The 13,378-nt window shown below is 29.7% G+C and overlaps 2 protein-coding genes across 2 annotated transcripts; one reads left to right on the top strand and one right to left on the bottom strand.

Moving 5' to 3' along the window:
- Positions 1 to 174: 174 nt before the first annotated feature.
- Positions 175 to 2,877, bottom strand: CTF7 (protein). Its single transcript, XM_011044300.1, has 6 exons — positions 2,578 to 2,877; positions 1,992 to 2,265; positions 1,801 to 1,896; positions 1,578 to 1,646; positions 888 to 1,237; positions 175 to 457 (listed from the first exon to the last, which is right to left on the bottom strand). Exons 1-6 carry the CDS (start codon positions 2,754 to 2,756, stop codon positions 316 to 318), a joined length of 1,110 nt encoding a protein of 369 aa, XP_011042602.1. The 5' UTR covers positions 2,757 to 2,877; the 3' UTR covers positions 175 to 315.
- Positions 2,878 to 7,104: 4,227 nt separating this feature from the next.
- LOC105138248 (mediator of RNA polymerase II transcription subunit) lies at positions 7,105 to 10,189 on the top strand. The gene is made up of 7 exons (XM_011044299.1): positions 7,105 to 7,686; positions 7,875 to 8,040; positions 8,178 to 8,643; positions 9,413 to 9,472; positions 9,552 to 9,620; positions 9,730 to 9,773; positions 9,855 to 10,189. The coding sequence occupies exons 1-7, from the start codon at positions 7,374 to 7,376 to the stop codon at positions 10,036 to 10,038; spliced, it is 1,302 nt and encodes a 433-aa protein (XP_011042601.1). The 5' UTR covers positions 7,105 to 7,373; the 3' UTR covers positions 10,039 to 10,189.
- Positions 10,190 to 13,378: the final 3,189 nt, after the last annotated feature.

Below are 13,378 nucleotides of genomic sequence, written 5' to 3'. Positions count from 1 at the left end.
CTTTCTTTGTTTGCTAAAATATTTGATAATTATATTTATAGTATAGTGTATTGATCAATTCACAGTCTATCTAAGAACCAACATTTGCGTTTCTAGATGAACTTCCCCTACACTAGAGGAGGAAGAGCACAAGTGCGGCATTATATTTGGATAAAATGCTCGATGCAAAGTAAGTTTTCCAGTTCATTTTAACTTCAATAAGGCCGTAGTCACTGTAATATCATTAATATAAACATCAAAATTCAGGAAACCAAGTAAAACGAACAATAAACAGTTAAATCAATAGAATTCATCCTACCCATGTAAGGGGAACATTTAACTGCCCATATTTTTAGGTTTGTACGCCAAGAATGATGTGGTGCCAGCATAACTAGATGCCAATGCCTTCCCGGCTGAGGTTGGTGGAGAGAATGCCAACTGAGATTGTTTGAGAACAAAACCCATGCAAAAACTTCTCCTGCGTTTAGAAGAGAAATGGGTTAGCTGCTGAAATGTAAAAAACTGAATTGCGACAGTGAAGTAGCTGCAACAAAAGGGATGCTGAGAATGGAAAGGCAAAACACATTCACTCTGTTGAGAAACTCGGCACTCCTATTTAAAGATTTCGTAAACAATTAAAGAGGAATCAAAGCATTACCAGTTTGCCATTTAAAGATTTCGTAAACAATTAAAGAGGAGGAATCAAAGCATTACCAGTTTGCCGTGAGAAAATGAAAAGACGACAATTGAACTGAAGGTATACCATAATTGAACTAGACAAAGAATTAAGCATATTCCGAGATAACATGCAGAAGAATGACCATAAACTACATGAGTTCACTGCAGGAATATAGAGGAAATCACAAATTTACAATTGAAATTAACAGAACTGGAAGGATGAAATTTACCTCGCAGCATCCAGTAATTGGCTTGCAATGCGTTTTCTTCTGTTAGAGGGAGAAACCCAGATTGCTCTGATGCCACAGAGAGCAGGTACAGCTTCCTCTTCACAAACAACAGCTCCATTGTGGTTCCCATTTAATACGTTAAGAGAATCAACTGCAGTAACTTTTCTCATGGCTTCCCTTTGTAAGATGACTTCACCAAATTGGAGAGTCGTGGAGTTCGGTCTTGAATTCTTTTTAGCAGCGCATTTAGGTCTTTCATCCACCGAACATGTAAGAACTTTGAATGCTTCTTTTATTGGTTCAGCAACTAGACAACCAGCTACTCTCTGGGAAGAAACAAATAGATACACCTGCAAATACAATGGTGCATAATATTTTAGTAAACGGTCGTCTAAAGCAAACCAATTTTGCAGACAAAACTGGGCTTCAATAAGTGTTCTACTTTCAAAATACAGGATTAAGGTTAAGGAATCCCATTTTTTATACAAAACTAATCAAACTATAAGCAGGTAAAGTTAGAAAGAAAATTCAATGAACAAGAAACACCATCAGGATAAGTAAGCAAATAAACAATTCTATCAGAAACCAGAAACAAATAATTGGTTCAAGTACAGTATTTTAAAAATTCAAAAGCCTGAACATTTGGAGGAAACAACTTGATTATAATCTACAAATTCTTAAGTCTGTTACCTTACAAAGCTTATGAAAAATCCATCCATCTCCAAGCTCAATCTCCATCATCTTTATAACCTCCTGTAGCTGCCAAATAAGTTCATCATCCAGATTAAGATACTTACTCAATTTTCTTAACTGTAAACTCAAGCATCATAAACTACAAAAATTCCCTGACTACATTACAGCTCCACATATAATGGAATTCAGCAACCAAAAGAGAGAGAAAAAGAACCCAAACCTTATTTCTCAGTGCAGGAGGATCAGAATCCAACACCAAAACAATACGCCCCGCTTCACTACAAGGCATATGCACGACCCTTTCGCTCCGAAAAACCTATAAATAAAATTAACTTCTCAATTCAATCGAAACAAACATAAAAAGAAAGAAATGATAAAAATATAGAAATTCCATCTGTCTAAAAATGCAACCTTGAATTGAATTCCATGAGTGTAATTCTTGTGAAAGATTTTATGTTCCTTCTCATCACCTTCATCACCCGGTGCATATTTAACCCCACATGTTGAACATGTACGGAGATTGAAATCAGATTGACCTAAATCTAGATGAAACTGTGCATAGCTTCTCTTCTTGTTAAGCACTTTCCCACAAGCCTTTGTTTCTGGTTTCGAACACGGATCTTTTGATATTGGTTTTGGCAACACCTCACTCCGTTGCCCTTTATTTCCTTCACTCCTCTGGTCCCTGACCAAAATCCCAAAATCAACAAATAAGTAACAACCAAAAGAAAGATCCCTTCAGAAATAACCCATGTTAGCAAAAGCAGTATTAAACACTGAGTTCTTTTCGTTAAACTTAAGATTTTAAGACAAAACATCCGAAATTTCTTTTAATTTCCTTCGCTTTCTCGTCAGCCAAGAACCCAGTCCTCCAAATCAATAAAACAAAATGGGTTTCAAATCAAGCTATACATTAAAAAAATTACAATAACCAAATAGAAAGAAAAAACACGTTAGCTGAAAAGAAAAGGGAATATCTTTGAAGAAGAGTGTTTACCCAAGAATTAATTTTGGGTCGGCTCGACGTGCGTAAGTATTGACAAATTGGTGCTGGGAATTCTGCCATATAGCCAAGTCAACGTCCGAAAAGGAAGGTGGGTCTTCTTGGAGGCATTTTGGCGGAGAAGAAGAAGAAGAAGAAGGGGACTTGAAGAAGGAGCTTATTTTGGATTGCATAGGTTCGTCTCTCTGTTTCTCTTTTGGTCTCTCTGAATTGAGATCTCTCTCTTTCTTTTGGCGCTATTTTTGGCGGCAAAGGCAGTGTTTCTTCAATTTTGAGTGGTGAGTTTCCCCCCTCCGTATTGCCTAGACTGCAGGTAAAACTTCTTAGACTTCCCAGTTCCCACCATAACAGGTGAGATTTAAAATATCTTTATTTTAATCCTATATTGAAATATTAATTTTTAATTATTAAAATTCAAACAAAAACAAGAAGCATTTAAATATCATAAGTTTTCAAGATTTTAATTGGTATATTATTTTTTGAATAAATATTTTACCGGTGAAGCATTCCGAATCACAAAAATAAAATATAGCAGACCAGAATGTTTTTAAAAGAAATTAAGTTTGTTGATAAGTAATGATCCAAATTTGAATATCATAGTACTATAAAAGAAACACTTTCGGCTTTTAACTATATTTTACAAATATAAATATAATATCAATATTTTATTTTATTTTATTTTAAAATATAATTAAAGGTGTTTAGTACTTTTAAATAATAAGATTAGATTATGGAATGGGATTAATAAATTACTGAGTAAAAACAATGCCACCAAAAGATTTCTATGTTTTTTTTTTAAGTTTTCTGTATAAATTTGAGAATAGAGTATATATAACAGATTGATAGGTCCACGAAATTAGATGGTAATAAATTACACAATTTGAACTAATACATTCATGTTGTGCTGAAGGGATGTTTGGAAATGTACCATAGGGTGTTTTTTAAAATAAATTTTTATTTAAAAATATATAAAAATAATTTTTTAATTTTTAATATTAGCACATTAAAAATATTAAAAAAATTAATTTAATATCTTTTTAAACTAAAAACACTTTTGAAAAGAACCTAAAAGTAGAAGTTGTATCAAATAACTTGCGAGACTCGCACTGTATATTGCAACAATGTATTTTTTTATCCTTTTAATATTTTTTAATTTTGTTATTATTTTTTAATAAATGTATTTTTTGGCAAATTGGTTATAATTTGGCTTTATAATTTATTTTAATTTATTTTTTATAAAATTATTATAATATTAAAAAAAATTAGCATTAGAATGATTCTTGATTTTACAAAAAAAAATAATCATTTTATTGCTTACAAAAAAAAATTAAGCAACCAATTTAACCAAAATGAAAAAAATACAAGGTCTCTCTTTTGTAGTTATTATTCAAACAATAAACTATTTTTTTTCCTTCTAATATTTTTTTAATTTGATCATTAATTTTTTTTAAAATTTATCTCTCGATATTGTGTTCAGTTGAAATTAAACTTGATAATTTATTTTTATAAAGTTGTTACATTATAAAATAACATCTTATCATTGGTTTAATACTCAATTTTATAAAAACAAATGATTTAAATGCTTATGAAAAGGTTTGGAGACCAATTTGACCATGAGACAAGAATACCAAAAGTTTTTTTTTCTCTTGAAAACATCTCTCTATACCTAAATAAATGCCAAAATAATTTTTAGTCCCTTTAATTTTGCTAGTTTATATTTTGATCTCAAACTTTATTTTCATTTTATTTTAGTTCTCAAGTTTAAGTGAAGAGAAAAAAAATTATTGAATTACACGATAAAAAAGAAAAAGTTATCGTCAACTTGATTTCAGTAACAAAAACAATTGATTTGGGTATTAATGAAAAGAGTTTTGATGAGGTGTTTATTATTTTTACTTTACTCATAAAAAATAATTCAAGCTTTCAAGAAATTTTAAATTCAAATTGGTTTTTCTTTTTTAGATTATCTTTTGGCTAATTTAAGGTCAAAGGGGGTTTACTGGGGTCTTTAGGGTTTTTATTAGATGTTTTCAGGTAAAAAATAATTAAAATGAGTTTTATCCAAAAGGTTGGAAATTTAATTTTCCAATCACTTGAAATGGCTAATGTGAAACCAAAATTGTGGTTTCCGTTGTTATTTTTAGGGTGGGGGGTTTAGACAAACAAAGCAACTTAAAAAAATATCAACCATGAAACCCTGCCTTTAGAGGACTACTGGTGCCTGCCTTTTTTTAGCTAAAAGTGAGCCTAATAAGCCCAACCCCCGAACTCTTTTTTTAAAGCTCTTATTTAATCTTTAATTTTTAATAATTTTTATTTAAATAAAATAGCTAAGATTATTTTTTATTTTTTTTGTAGTGGGATTCTGATATGTTTATAATATTAGTAGGTGGTCTTTTTGTTATGCCTATTTGGATTTTTTAAAACAAATTCTTAAAACTTAACGAAAATTAATTATAATTGAACAAACAATATTATATTTGATATGTTATTTTATTACGCAAAAAAAAAAAAAGTTTTTTACATTTATGATCATGTATATTCTATGAAAACAAAGTTGAGCTCATTATGGTTATTGCAAATATTTTTATTTTTATTTTTTGGCAATGAACCATGCTCTTATTTAATTTTTATTAAGTTTTAATTATTTTGATAACCAGCAAGCCTGATTCAACATTTTTTTTCTAAAAAACTATGACCATGAAGGTTTATTTATTTTGATAAAAATTATCTAAAAATTTTTCAGCTTGGTTCTCGTCGCAATATTTTTGTCTTGTGAATGAAATTATTCCTTAAAAAGTTGCAATGGGATTTAAATTTTTTGCTACAGAAAGATTTTCAAATTCATTTTCTGCCTCTTTACATCTCATCTTAACCTTTGGTGTCCATATTGGATTCTATACTGTGACTTTATTATAATGCATGATGTAGATGAAAATAATGGCTACTCTCCAAATCTCTCGAGGGACATCAAAGTTAAATGGTGGCTCCAAATTTAAATTAATCCGATCATGCTCTCAACATGTGCGTGCATGGTTAAAAAAATATTTTAGAAAAATTATATTTTATTTTATAAAATATTTTATAAAAACTATAATTGTAAGCGTCTTTTCAACTTCATCTTTGAGGAGGACAATGTACATTTCTTATCTTCAAAAATAATTAAAAAATATATCTTATTTATTATTGAATTTTTTTTATAAGTGAAGATTTTGAGTCATTACCAAAGTGACCTTTAGCTTAAACGAAATCTGAGATAATGTTTTATAAAAAACCTACATAGTCCCCTTTGATTTCCTTATATAGTATACAAGCCGGGTAAATAAATTAAAAAAACATTATATCTAGGGCATGTTTGTTTTTTAAAAAATAGTTTTAAAAAAATTATTTTTTAAATTTTTTTATATTTATTTGTCATTAAAAAAATTGGTCAACAAAAAATACATTTTGATCAACGAAAAATATTTTCTAGTTAATAAAAAATATTTTTAAGTTAAAAAAAAAAATTTGACTTAGTTTTCAGAAAAGTGTTTTCTTTTTTTGTTGTGTTTGTTTTCTGAAAAATCATTTCCGGAAAATTATTTTCTAAATTTTCTTGTGTTTGTTTACTGTTAGGAAAGTTAGTCGACAAAAAATACTTTTCAGCCAAAGAAAAATTTGGCTTGGTTTTCAGGAAAGTGTTTTCCTGGAAAATTTGGATGGAAAACACTTTCTGGAAGTTGTGAAAAATTTAGAAGTGTCATTATTTGCTGATTATATCAAATTTGATCCTCAAACTTTTGATTACTATATATATTTTGTTTTGAATATTTATTTTTCAATTTTATTTCTTAAAATTTTATTTTTATATTAACTTTTATCCTTATTTTTATAATTATTATTTGCTTTTCTCCTATTATTTTTTTATCAAAATTTTTTATTTATCAAATTTGATTCTTATTCTTTTGATTGTTACTTATTTTATTTGAAATACTTTATGAAATGTTAATTATTATTATTTTAATTTCTTCATCTTTTTTTAGATTTGATCTTTATTATTTTGATTATTATTTATTTTATTTAAGATAATTTGTGAAATTATATTTTTTTTTAATTTTATTCTCATCCAATTTTTTAATTTGTAAAATTTGTTCCTTATTATTTTAATAAACTTGAGAAGAATAAAATATTAATAAGTTATTTTCGAGTTTATTTTCCATAACATAACAAAATACTGAAAAATATTTTCCAATTTATTTTTTATAATACTATTAAATATTAGAATATAATTCACTTTTTATAAATTTATTTTTCTAAAAATTTACTTATAAAAAAATAAATTTTCTACCAACAAACAAATCTCTTGTATATAAACATGAGCCCTAATATATAAACATTAAAGGGCGATTATTCGAGAGGAAAAAACAAGGTATAGAAAAGTAGGGTAAGAAATATTGCTACTGTACACGTAAGCATTTAACCATGTAAGAAAAGATGAAACATCCATTTCATTTCTTCTTTTGTTCAAAAGAAAAGGAAAACATGAATTAGCTGATTAAAAAAAAAAAAGGTGGGCAGAGTTTTATTAAAACTTGAACCCGACCCGACCCCAAACGCTTTCCCAATTAAGCGGTGGCTCGCGGTGCCGGCTTTAGGTTGCACTGTTGTTAAATATTCCATGAGTTAAAACCTAGGCTAGGCCCTCTTTTCAATCCTCCGACCAAAAACGAGAAATCACTGCGTTCCCTCAATCTTAAGCTCGAATCATCGCATTACTACACATGTATTAATTACTATTAACCACAAAAAAAATGGACATGAAGCCACATCCTCTATTGATACAGCAGCAGCAGCAGCCGATGCAGCTGCAAGAACCTCATGCTGCGGCGAGCCAAAACCCTAACCCACCGTCTTCTGCGGATGCACCGCCGAAACAGGTGGCTCTGGCTATGGAAAGGCTAGGTCAAGCCTCCCGACTCATCGCTGACGTCAGATTAGGCGCTGATCGCCTCCTCGAAGCGCTATTCATTGCTGCAGTTCCTCACCAGAGCAATAAGCCTTTACAATTGTTTGTTAAAGAAGATGCTTCCATGCGCCAACACCTCCAAGACCTCCGCTCCGTTGGTACTTGTCTCCGCTCCCCATCTTTCATATTCAATTCTGTTTTATTTTTACTCTAGGTTTTTACTGTTGAATGTTAGTTATTAAGACAGTAATGTTATAGATTTCTAAGCTTAATTTGTTTTGATTTGCTTATTTATGGTAAACTGGTTGGTGGAAATGAATTTTGGAATGTTGTTAATGTTTGTTAGGAAGGCAACTAGAAGAATCCGGAGTTTTGAATGAAACTCTTCGGTCACGTAGTAATTCGTGGGGTTTGCACTTGCCGGTGGTGTGTCCGGATGGTGCTGTTGTTGCCTATGCTTGGAAACGACAGCTTGCTGGACAGGCTGGTGCATCTGCAGTTGATAGAACCAGGTTGATTTTAACATCTTGATTATTGTAACTGGCTGTTCGATGTTCTAGTATTTTTTGCTGTTTCTATGTTAGCAGATTTAGTTGTTTCTATGATCATATTGATTGTGCAATCATTTTTCTGTTCTAAATGTCTGCAGGTTAGCTCTTAAGGCATTTACAGATCAGAAAAGGCGATTTTTTCCCCACCTTGATGAAGGACAAGATGTTCAAAGTACGGAACCTGCATCAAAGAAGCATTGTATTCCAAAAGATCTACTGCTGAATTATCAAGAAGAGCTTAGTGATTGCAAGACACTTTCAGATGTTTTAACATGCTTGGAGAAAGAAATGCTGAGTTTGAAAGTTCTCACTTATGAACGATTGGATTGGTTTAAAAGAGCTTCCTCTTTACCAGCTTCAGCAAGTGAGAATCCTCTAGATGCATCGAAAGACCATGGTTTTCATAGTTTAAGTAAACTAAGAACAGTATCGCAGAGTGCTGCAGCTACTGATAAGATTGCTGTTATTGAGTTGTTCTTTCCTTCCGTGTTCAGAGCTATAATATCATTGCATCCAGCTGGTTCCATTGACCCAGATGCAGTAGCTTTCTTTTCACCCGATGAGGTATTCTAATTCATTGAATGCATGCTTTCTGACTCCTAGTTCTTACAGACTTGTTAGTTCTATTGCTTCCTTTTAGTCCCCTATGATGTTCTGTATCCATGCCAAATTACCAGAACTGAGAGTCTATTCTTGACTTTGTTGAAGGTGATCAATGTTTGAGTTCTGCTCTTGTGTGATCCTAGGTTAATTAGTCAAGCTTTGTCTTGGATTATCATCATTAATTGAACATACGAGTCTAAAGTTCTTTCTAATTCTTAGCCTTGGAGATGATAAAGGTTGGAGTGGGTGTTTGGTTTGGAAGACCAGCAAGTTTTACAAGTCTGAATTGGACTCAAACCTAGGTTTTTTGCAATTGCGTATATTGATATTTGACAAGTAATAATCTGAATGAGCTATCAGGAATTTGGATTAATATTCTACAAATAAAATGTTCAGACCTAGATATCGTGAAATCGCACATCTTCATGTTAACCGCAGGGAACTTGAAAGAAACCAAAACATGTTAAATTTTTTTGTGTCATTGTGCAAGTCAGTTCCTATTTGAAATGTTCATAATATCTAGAGGGAAAATGCTCTGTAAATTAAAAACCAAAATCATTTCAAATAATTTATGCTTTGTGTTTTTTTTTTCTTAATCTGAAGGTTCTGTGGTTGGGAGTTGCTCATGACATGTATCTTTTGTGATCCTATCTTTTCCTTTCCACTGCTATATTCTGAAAGATGCACAGCTGCATTTGTTGACAATTTGTTCTCCTTCATTCATCAACAGGGAGGCAGCTATATACATGCAAGAGGTTTTTCAGTTCATCATGTATTCAGAAAGATCTCGGTAACCGCTCTTGTTTCTATATCTTTGCTAGATGGAGCCTTCTCAATTACAAACTAAAATTTCCGGTACTTCTCTGCAGGAGCATGCTGCTATGGCCTTGCAGCATTTTCTTGGGGTCAGCTCTAGAACAGCCTTATATTCTATCGTGGTATGGTTCCTAACTTGTGGATTTCCTGGTATAATTTAATTGTTCATGAAATCAGTAAAAGCACCTGGCAATCCTCATTTGTTTCCTATTTACCTTTTTCTTTTTGAAGCACTGGATATGCTGCTACCAGACACTATTTACCAAAGTTTGCAGGTGAAATCCTCTTCTTTTAACTGAATAGATTTGTGATAATAAATTGTGACTTTGTAAATTTGGAAGTTGTTATTGGTGCAGTAAGTGTGGAAAGCTACTGGCAATGGACCGAAAATCAATGTTGCTACTACCCCCAGTTTATCGTCCTTATCTACACTTTTCTACCTTGCAAATTGCATCAACTCAGACCAATTCCTCGGCCAAGGACCAGGGTTTGGAGAACCTGGGGGCTTTTCATATTGGTTGCTTTACAGACGAGTTGTAGTTTCTGCCACTGACATTTCTACTTGAAAGATACTGTAGCTGATTCAAGGAGGTAGAAAGAGTTCTCTACTTGGTGTGGGATCTTTATTTGTCAATGATCTTGTAAGATTTTTCTTCACTCAAATGGTAAAAGAAATATGTTAATCATGTTTCTTCTCGTGATTCTTGTTTTTCTATTCTGTTATGCGCATGCTTCTTTTTATTTTTTATCAAGTGCTATAGTTTTGCAGGAGTTTTAATATTTACTACTTTGATTGGTGATGGGAAACTCATGAAACATGTATTTTGAAACTAGAGAGGGATGTGGCTAATCCATGTAGAATCCACGACGCCCTAGAAACTATTTGGCATGATTCAATTCCATATTCATTTTAGTTCATTAGGTGTTACAATGGAAACGAAACGATTTTTGAAAAAAAAAGAAAAGGTTTTGACACATTGTGTAAAGGTTTGCCCGTTTTAGGCTATAAGTTTGATTAGTTTAGTGTGTTTGATATTGTGGTGTTGTTTTATAAAAAAATATTTTTAATTGAGGTTGGTTTATAAAAATATATGTTTGGTTAAAATTATGGTTGGAATTGAGGATGAACAACAAATAGTTTAATGTGTTTAGTTAAAAAATTACTTTTTAAATTGAGGTGTGTGTTGATGGTTTTGAATTTAAATATTATAAATTTAACTATTGTTATTATATCATGAAATAAATAATATTTTATATAAAATATTTTTTATTATTCAATTAAACTATCTACAATTCTATTACGGATAAAATACATCCGACAAGATTATAGTTTTTTTGGTTTTTTAAACGTGCAACATCAGGAAAATATAATTAAGAATAAAATTAGTATTACAATTAAATTCTGTAAATATCGTGTCATTAATAAAATATAATTAAAAATAAAAAATAAGTTTTTTTATTTGATCGGATTTGATTCAATACATTTAACTTTAAATTTAATCCAATTTAATATATTTAGTTTTAAACTAGATTTAGATTTAATATAGCTGGAATCATTTCATTGTTTACATAAACAATGAAGCCATGCACTGATGAATAATAAAGAGTGTATTTACTGTTTATAAATGAACAGTGGAGAGTAATTTTCCACGAACTTGTATTTTGTGTAAATATATATAGGTTTCTCATACATAATAAACTATGTTTTTAAAAAACCAAAGAGATTGTATTTGTGTTTGATTTCTAACTCAGACACAGCCTCTTAAACAAACAGCCACCAAAACTAGCCACGCTCCAGCACTGCTCTATGGGTAGAATTTCCAATGCAAGATAATAAGGCTGCGGTGCTGTTGATATGTTTTTCAGCGTCACATGAATTGGAAAATATTTTTTTTTTGGTAAGTAAAATATATGTTAACATATATCATAAGTATTGTTTTTTAAATTAAAACTTGTCATGTTCTTTAAAGCAAGTTTCAATAAAAAAAAAATCATGAATAAAAAATTCTACATAAATATCTAAAAATATAAAATCTAAGAAAAACTATATAAAATATTTACAATAGAAAAATAAATAAAATAGATATATTATTTGAATTAATTAATTATGAGGGATTTTTTTTAAAAAAAATTCTTTTAGGCTGTTATATAAACATTAAGAAAGTAATTCTTGATATTATCATAAAAGCTATAATATTATTTAAAAACCATGATATAATCAAATAATCATTTAACCATCATTGGAATAAATTTATCTAAAGGCGCACCTTGGCTAGAAAGGGTGGCTCCCGTGATCTAAAATTATAAAGCTCAGGCACACGTTGACTTGGAAGTATATGTATGTCTGCTTGATTTTTTTTATTTTTAAAGAGAATACGACATGTATATATATTAAATAACATGGACAACGCACCATCGCCTGCAAAGACTAGAGGTGGATTTGATGGTTGAAAAAATAAATTTAAAGTTTTTGGACTAAAAAAACTTAAATTTAAACATTTTTTTTTGCCCAGAAACATGGAAAAACTATCATATGAATCTCCAAAATCCTAACCACAAAATACATTTTAATTGGATTAAAAATTTAAAATCAAATTAATTTTTTTGATAAATCAAGTCCTAATCTACTTTTGAGGATAAAAACCACTTTCTTTGAGCTCTCATTTTAAAAACAAATTAAAAGGTACCAAAATCAGTTATTAGTGTTTGAAATTTAATCATCCGAGAGCTTTTTCTCTCCTTTTTTTCCAACAACTTTTCCTCGATATCCAAGGATTTAAAACACAAAGAAAAAGAATATGAGGACTAAATCATAAAAATCCTAAAAAACAGGGACCAAATTGGACATTCCTATGCCATTTAAAGAGCTACTTAAAATTCATTTTTGTAAAATTAATTTTTAATTCAATGTAGAAATACTTAACAACACATCAAGCATACGAGACCATAATCCATGCAAATGGAAGCGGATAACAACCAATAGCAACATAACTTGTAAAGATATAATTGAAAATAAATAAGAGTCAATGATCAAAATGATAAAATATTTAAAATTTCAGGGACCAAGAATGAGAAAAACGTGGCTATTAACAATGATGTGAAAAGTGAAATGAAAAAGTTGCTACAATAAAATTAACAGTAAAAACTTCAAATCTTTTAGTTTTTTCTATAATTACAATTACAATTACAATTATAATTTTTTTCTATAATTTTTTTATTTTCTTATATTTTAAAAAAACTTGATCAATATAAAATATTTAAGGATCAAATATCAAATGAAAATTACGTTTAGAACAATGGAAATAACTTTAGACTGTCTAAAGATAAAAAACAGTATTTTACAAGATTTTCTTTATTATGTTTTATATATGAAAAAAAAGTCCATGAGGTTGATTGATGTTAAACTACTAATGTATTTCGAAATGCATTACTCACATAATATTTTTCAGTTATGATACTTTACATGTTTTTTTTTTAATGTGATAAATATTGATTAAATAAATTAAAAAAGCTTACATAGATTAAGATTTAATCAATATATATTCACAGTATTGATTCAAACTTTAGTGTTTTAACGTAGATTTGTATTTAGGGTTTGTTTGGAATAGGAGTAAAATGAATTTAATTTGTTAGTTAATGAAATTGAGTGTAATTTTGTAACTTAGGTGTGTTAGAATTGGAGAAATGATAGCTAATTTAATGGGTATTAATTATTTTTTTTATTTTAAAGGTTAAATAAGATTAAATTAATGAAATGATAGGTAATTAGTTGGGTCCTAATTAATTATAGTAATTTATGATTTTTTAAAAAAAAATTAGAAAAAAAATTTAACATGTAATTGATAATAATTAGGGTATTAATTGATTTTTTTTCTTAAAT

The sequence above is a fragment of the Populus euphratica genome, unplaced genomic scaffold, assembly GCF_000495115.2.
Source record: "Populus euphratica unplaced genomic scaffold, PopEup_1.0 scaffold74.1, whole genome shotgun sequence".
Lineage (NCBI taxonomy): Eukaryota > Viridiplantae > Streptophyta > Magnoliopsida > Malpighiales > Salicaceae > Populus > Populus euphratica.
Note: the sequence above shows the minus strand (reverse complement) of the source record. Positions and strands in the feature narration are given on the sequence as shown.